The following is an 8,065-nucleotide window of genomic DNA, read 5'->3' on the forward strand; positions in this document are numbered from 1 at the left end:
TGTAATTTGTACATGTGGCAATGATCCATTAATAAGGTCATAATTTTATTCTTTTAATATATTGCTAGGTATGTTTGAGGCTGACCTAATAAAACCTGATATACAGGTTCAATAACCCTCTTGGGGTATTTCCTTTATTTTGTGGGCCCACAACCCCCTTTTGAAGGGATTCCAAATTTGAGTTGTGTATAAAGATGCAACTCAAGATCTCATTTGTATCATTTCATCTTGTGATCTTCTTGATCTGGAATACAAAGTATTATAGCCTAAAGGTACTTAATTTTGGCATTCTTTCTTGCCACTGGTATCTTTCTCTTAGACACACTTGTATATTTTTGTTTTCAGCACTTGTGCTTGGCTATTGCACTCTCTCTCAAGTGCATTAGACCTATCTCTCTCTATCATCTGTGAGGAGTCTATTTGAGAATTTGGCTGAGATTTGGTTCCATTGATTCCTTTATTGACCTTATAAATCCCAACAATGTTTTAACACATTCAGGGTTCATGGGATATCACTTCATGACAATGCTTTTCATTTTCAAAGGAGAACTGAAAAATCCCTTAGTCTATGGATAACCATGCAGATCTATCCATAGGATCTACATGCCTGTTTTGCCACCTGGTGGGATATGATCCACAAAATACCCAAGCAGCGTGTGCTTTTTCAGATTTTCACAAACAGAATAATACTCACAAACATAATATCGAACTTCAATGGTTGATTCATCAAGGGGGATTTCATTACCTTGTGTACAGCCTTTGGGATGAACTTCCATAGGGCCTTGAGAGGAACCATGCTGGCCAGCTCCTAGATCGTGTCTCTTTGCACAATTGCCATAATTGCAGTTTCAGAGGGTGAGGTGGCCATTTAAACAGCCCCTTGTGACCTTGTGATAGACAGGAAAGGCTCCAGACTCAGGCATGTACGGGCCCTGCTAAATCCAAAAACAATTGATTTCATGGTGAGGGAAATAACTTTTGATCTAATCATATATCTCTTTGCAATATAAAATCGCATCAGAGCCTTCTTGCCAAATAAGAATCTATCTGGTAACAAGGAAAATTTAATTGATCAATGTTTTTAACAGTCTTATTTCTTTTATCTATTGCTTTTTGGAAAGACTTATTTGAGACACCAAAATAGAATCTTTTAACCCTGAAGTGCCTTACAAATTAAAAGTTAAGTATCTTACACTCATAGATTTTTCATTCAAACAACTTGTTCACGAGAGCCATGCTGCAGAAATTGGCCATTTGATTTGAAGAGCCATGTAGCAGTAGGTTCTTTTACTTACAATTTTTCTTCCAAAGAACTTATTCATAAGTGCGATGTAGAAAATTCCTTGAAAATTCTGCACTGCTGTAGTGAACAATTCTGAAACTAAATTGTAACACCAAGACACAGAATTTCTCTAATCTTTTGCAGCAGAATAGAACAGAATTAAAAACACATTCATACAATACAATAACACAGAATTTTCTAGGGAACCCAACTAGGAAAACCCTCTGTTTGTTTGAGAATTTTATTGATAGAAATTTGAGCAATAGATCTCTTACAATACAACTGTTTCAATCAGAAAACAATCTTGTTCTCCCTCTGCTTCCCCCAAGCTTGAAACACCTTGCAAGAACCCTGATCTGCTTCCTAAATCCTTGTGCATAGGGAGCTCCTATTATCTAGGAATTAAATTCTAAATCCTAGTGCAAATGCCAAGGAATTCTCTTCTATCAATCTATGCACAAGCTTCTCCTTAGTACACCCTTCTCACACACAAGCTCCTGCACACAAACTCACGCTCTCTATTGTCTTGTCTCACCAACTCGTGCTCACAAAACAATGAATCAATTATGTGCCTTCATCCTTCTTACAAGCTTTTTGCTCATGCTAAATCTGGCAAGTTTATTTTTGGAACTCGGTCTTGTGATTGACTAGTTAACTGAGTCCAATTGACTCATGTAACTTGTCCTAGCCACAAATAATCATTGAGACTTCTAACTTGCACTAGGAGACAAATAATTGAGCCTCCAACTATTCACATGAGTTAAACTGCTTCATGCACTCATCCTAATTTTTAGGAACTCATCATAACTTTTAGGAATTCGTCCTAACTTATTGGAACTTGTGCATGCTAAGGATAAGACTGCTTGTGGTCTCTTTGACTAAGGCACAAGTCAAAGAAGACCTTCACTCGCCACTTTTCAACACTCCCTCTTAGCGAGGAAGGTGCTTCTGGAAGAACCTTATCCCCCTGGTTCTGTCTCCAATACTACCACATTCTCCACTGCTGCAGCTGCTCTCTCTAAACTAGAAGATTTCGTTGCTTTCTTTTGCGGAACCTAATTTGAAGACTTGTTCTTTCCCACCATGCTCCGCGAGTCTATCACTTCAGTCATAAGGGACATGTACCCTGTGCACCTTTGTGGTTGCTTCCTATGGATGAAGGTGATACTGGAACATCCAACTCTCTCCTGATCTCCCTTAAACAAATCCTCTATCCAATTGGCTCGAACTCTCCCTATATTGGGAGTCACTGGCTGAGTGGATGCCTCCACTCCTCCTAGGTTGTGCTCGTCATCATCCTTCGTGTTAACCCAATTTCCAACTAGCTTAGACTCAAATTGAGATACTATCTGAGGCTCCATCTTGAGAGCTCTATCTAGCTCTCGCTCAACCACCACTTCTTTACTCTAAGCTCTCCCTGCCTTGCTGCTCAAGGTTGCACTTGTCTCTACCAACAACTTGTAGAGATTCTTCACCCTCACACCTATCTACTTCTTACATCCAGAAGCTAAGTACTAGAGGTAAGCCTTACCTCTGCTGAAGATGAAATTATATCCCCTGTCCTCAAAGGTGGCTACCGAAACAAGATTTTGCCTCAGTGTTGGAACTTAGAGACCATTTTTGAGATGAAGAGGATTACCTGAATCCCTTTGAAAATTGACAATGCCAACTCCACTGGCTGCATACTAACCATCATCTCCTAGCTCTACCTGAAACTACATGTCCTTCTTCTTCAGGTGGCTGAAAATCTTCTTGTTCCCGGTCATGTGGAAGGATGCTCTTGAATCAATATACCATATAGTGTTATCTATTGAGCTTGCCATGCAAGCTATCAATGAGAAATATTTCTCGAACTGGGCAAAAAATACATCTTACCTCTAAGTGGGCTTGATTGTGGGGAAAAACTCCACAGTTAAGCGCGCTTGAGCCAGAGGAGTTCTGGGATGGGTGACCTCCTGGGAAGTCCTGGTTACCGGGTGCAAGCCCCGGAAGTGATGATTGATGCTATGTGATTCGTTCTCCACATTTCACTAGTTTCAATCCCACTTCTTCACCCCTGTGAGCATCACCCGATGCAATGAGTGCTAAGTGAACTATTCAAAAATCATGAGAAATTAGTCAGTTACGACCAATGTTGCACACATCGCGATCGGGATTTAATCGGCGCCGGGAAAAAATCGGAAAAATCGTTAAAATCGGGAAAAAATCGGGAAAAAATCGGAAAAAATCGTTTGGCACAAAAATATTCATTTTTTTTCATTTTTTTTCAATTTTTTTAATATCTAAACCATCTACAACATAAAATAAATACATTGACACATAAATATGATAAAAAAACTAATATATAAGATGTTCAATATCATTTCTAGCGCTAAAATCACACATAACATTGAATCATGTCCTGAATAGTAAGTCCTGAGTCCCAAGTCCAACTCAGCCTCAAAATATCAACAAAAAATATGATAATGTATCTCATCATGTCATAATGTCATATACAATAAAATGAAAGTCTAATCCTATTGATTTCCTCTGCCCCTCTTGCGAGAATATGGCACAGCTTTCTCTTTCCCTCTAGATGTAGAAGCTGGTGCCTGTGGTGGTGGAAATGGCAGTGGAGTCTGACGTGCTCTAGAAGCTGAAGAACTAGTAGTAGCAGCTACAAGAGGCTGAGGTGGACGGAGACCACGTCCTCTACTGGTGGTAGTGGTAGCCCGGGTAGCCCGGGTAGGCGGTGTCACCTCCTCCTCCAACTCCTCCTCCTCCTGCTCCTGCTCCTGCTCCTGCTCCTCCTCCTCCTCCTCCTCCTCCCCCTCCTCCTCCCCCTCATCCTGCACTAACCAATCCTCAGTGGGATCCATGAGAGGCCTCTCGGTCTCAACCCTCCATTCAGCAGTGGTGTCAATCCCATCCAATGAGATGGCTTCCGTATCAGGTGTCTTCTCTAGTTGTTTCACCCACAATCGAAGATTGTAGTAGACATAGACCATGTCATTAAGTCTATGGGACTCCAACCTGTACAAAGTTCATGAAATAATAAATTAATAATTAATATTATAAAAAAAATATTGTTTAAAACTTTAATGAATTCAAAAATTTATTTGGAAATTTGCAATATTTTAAATGTTTAAGTGTTAACCTATTGCGCTTCTTGTTGTGTATTTTTTCAAATACACTCCAATTGCGCTCACATCCCGAGGAGCTGCATGTTTGGCTGAGGATGCGCACGGCAAGATTTTGCAAAAGGGGTACTCTGCCACCATACATCTTCCACCATGCGTCTACAACAAAATTACAAAGAAAATTTTAAATAAACATAAGAAAAAAATGGAATTTGAAGAAACAATGAAATTTGAAACAAAGTTACAAAGTACATACTACAAACTAAAAAATACCTGGGATTTTAACCGTCCTATCATTGATAGCCATCTCAAAGCCAAATGTGCCACCTGACAACTTATATTGCTCAATTTGTCTAGAGACCTCCATACGTTCTTCTGGAGTTTTCACCATCTTCTGGACACAGGTTAATAATCCTTCCACGACCTCAACATCAAAATTAAACCCACATGCATAAGAAAATGCAGGGTTCAGGAAAAGGCCAGCAGCATGAATGGGACGATGGAGTGTGTTGTTCCATCGCTCATCAATGACCTTCCATAGAAGGAGTTGTCTCTGGAACCCATCATCTCCCTTGTCATCATAGTAGGACCGAATGGCTTCTTTGGCCCTATCCATGGCTTCATACAAATAGCCCATTGCGGGCTTCTCACCATCTACCAACCGAAGAACCTTTACCAAAGGTTCTGTGACAGCGCACACCTCCTGCACTCCCGCCCAGAAGTCTTCTTGGTATGAAACAAGTCTGCAGACGGCCTCTCCTTCTGGTTTGCGGCTCATTGGCGAAGAACGCCACTCCTCTGAAACAAACATTCTCTTCAAATCCCACATAGAATTCAAGAGGGATTGAAGAGATATGAAACTCGTCGCAAACCGTGTAATGGCGGGGCGCACCAACTCTTTGTTGTTGGTGCATTTTCTCATCAAGCTAAGCACAGATGTGTGATTGTAAATAAATTTTGTGATGGTTTTTGATGAGTCAACAGCCTCTTTGACAAAGGGAATTTTCCCTATGTCCTCTAACATCAAATCAATACAATGGGCAGCACAAGGTGTCCAAAATAAAGTAGGATGCCTGTCCATAAGCAATCTACCAGCAGCAACATAATTTGCAGCGTTGTCCGTTATGACTTGGACAACATTTTCTGCACCCACCTCCAAAATAAACACATCCAGCAAATCACATAAATTTTTTGCATCTTTGATTTGATGAGTTGCATCAACAGATTTGATAAACATAGTCCCCAAGGGACAACTAACCAAGAAGTTTATAAGGGTTCTCCCCTTTTGGTCAGTCCAACCATCTGACATAACAGTGCATCCTGTTTGTGCCCATGATGCCCTAAAATCCTCCAATCTTTGGGTGCAGTCACGCTTTTCATCTTGAAGAAGCCGGCCTCTGAAATCATGAAGAGAAGGGAGTTTGTACCCCGGGCCAACACTGGCAACAGCATCAAGAGTAGGTTGGAAAAATGGATTATTCCTTATAATGCTGAAAGGAATATCACTCCAGAGGAGAAATTTTGTCATCAACTTGTCAGCTTTTTCTTTTTCAGTTCTTTTCATCATTGAACCGATAGTTGGTTGTGAACCAGGTGTGGTTCGAGGAACAAAATATGATGATGCAGCAAACGGATTGACTGACGCTGCAGTAGAACCTGTGCCACTTGGCCCACTTCCTTCAACTGACCTTCTTAGTTGCCTTTTGAGTTCTTCTTTGGCGTCTCTAGTGTGCTCTAATTCTCCCAATGCTCTCATGGCTTTTTGGATAATTTCAGCATTTGTCTTTAGACAGGGCCCCACATCACGTCCAGGGATTTGTGCAAGGTGGAACTTCAACCTGTACACCCCCCCGAATATTTCCTTTCCACACAACTTGCAAATCAAGTTTTGTCTATCATTCGGAGTTTTAGGGTCACCATATTCCCAGAAAGGATCCAATTTCCTTGGCATGTTTGTTTTTGAATTTTGAATTTGCAAACCTATGGAAAAATAAGGATTAGGAAATAGGAATTTAGGATTACATAAATGATAATAGTAAATAGTAAATACAAATTACAATTTAGCATTTGCAAAATTACAAGCTAATTATTTCCAAAATCCCAATTTGAATTTCTAAACCCAAAAAACAATGAAAAATAAAAAAAAATAAACAATGTTTAAAGAAAATGAGAAAATAAAAATCAAAAATTGGTTCTCATAGTCATAACAAATAACCCATCCCAAATCAATGAAAAATTTCTAAAAATTCTTTAAAAACAATGAAAAACAAAGTTTTTAGAGAACCAAAACAAAAAAAAATTAATCTACATACCTGGTTTATGGACAAATTCGCGATCTTGGCTTGGATTCCTCCTAAAATCGGCTCCCACAAGCGACGGCAACCCTCTCCCTCCCTTCTTCTCCTTCTCCTCCTTCTCCTCCGCGGCGGACTGCTGAATGAATAAACAAAAAATCGATTTTACATATAAAACCCCCGCTGCCCGCGCCTCCCGCGATTTTTTCCTTAAAAATCGCGATTTTTTCGATAAAAATCGTTAAAAAAAATTTCCGCCGATTTTTTGGATAAAAATCGCGATTTGAATCGGCATTTTGAAAAAATCGCGATTTTCCGATTTTATCGCGATTAAATCGCGATGTGTGCAACACTGGTTACGACTACCTCTCATGGAAATGGTCATACGTTTGAATGACTTACTTAACGCAGTTGAATCCCAAAAATGATATCTAATATAATGCACTGCGTAAATCCCCCATACTTAACATCTTACCTCTGCTGATACAGCTACATGTTCCTTATTGGACTCCTTCTTCCGCTTAGGACACTTAGTGGCATAGTGTCCAAACTCATGGCAATGGAAGCACTTGATCTTGCTTAGATCCTTCTTCTTGCCCTTCTGACTGGACTCGACCTCTCCTTGGCCCTTCTTGCCCTTGGCCTTGCTTGCCAGGGCAAGGTTCTCCTCGTCCACTATTGTAACTGATCTACCATCTCTAGTCCCTCTCCGGATCTCTTCCTGAACATAATCAGTCCAAAACCTTTCCCAATTGGGAAAATTTTCTCTACCACTGACAACATCCTAGAAACCATTCCAAGACTTGTGAAGTCCCAATAAGACCAAACTCACAAGGTCATGATCAGATACAATCATGCCCACACCACCTAGTTCATCTTGGACCTGAGTAAACCTTGAAAAATATGTGATGATGGGCTCATCCTTACTCATCCAAATACTCCAAAGCTTCTCCTTAAGAGAGGAAGCTTCTTGGTATCACTGGTACTCTGATATAGTTCTAAAATAGTTTTGAACATCTCATAACCTGTTTTCTTCTCATGGATATGAGGAACTATATGATCTCTGACCCCTTCTAGAATAATCATCCTTGCCTTGATATCATTCCTAATATGCTGGGTCAACTGTTGGGGATCTTGTGGTGGTGGTACGACCTGCTTCACTAATTCTCACACCCCATTATCCTCCAAAACTACCATGATCCTCCCTTTCCATGGAACGAAGTTCGATGCTCCCTCTAAACAGAGATCTGCTCTCATTCCTTGGTACGCCATCCTGCTTCCCCAGAGAGCTCTCCAACACCTACCCACTAAGAGCCTTGTAGTCCTTCACAAGACAATGTACTGAGCAGTGTTGATAATATCGCGATATT

At 40.4% G+C, this 8,065-nt stretch overlaps 1 protein-coding gene across 1 annotated transcript in view; it reads right to left on the reverse strand.

Annotated features, from left to right (window-relative positions):
* Positions 1-7,626, reverse strand: part of LOC149146931 (uncharacterized) — a 35,623-nt gene extending 27,997 nt beyond the window's left edge. The window contains exons 1-5 of the mRNA XM_089441668.1: positions 7,528-7,626; positions 7,293-7,416; positions 4,675-5,544; positions 4,419-4,560; positions 4,021-4,294 (exon numbers count right to left, since the gene is read on the reverse strand). Of these exons, the coding sequence (XP_089297794.1) occupies positions 4,021-4,294; positions 4,419-4,560; positions 4,675-5,544; positions 7,293-7,416; positions 7,528-7,626 (1,509 nt within the window). The remainder of the gene's footprint in view (positions 1-4,020; positions 4,295-4,418; positions 4,561-4,674; positions 5,545-7,292; positions 7,417-7,527) is intronic.
* Between the last annotated feature and the right edge of the window lie 439 nt (positions 7,627-8,065).

The sequence above is a fragment of the Pinus tabuliformis genome, chromosome 9 (genome assembly GCF_031772625.1).
Source record: "Pinus tabuliformis cultivar Carrire ecotype Pingquan chromosome 9, CPIR1, whole genome shotgun sequence".
Classification (NCBI taxonomy): Eukaryota; Viridiplantae; Streptophyta; class Pinopsida; order Pinales; family Pinaceae; genus Pinus; species Pinus tabuliformis.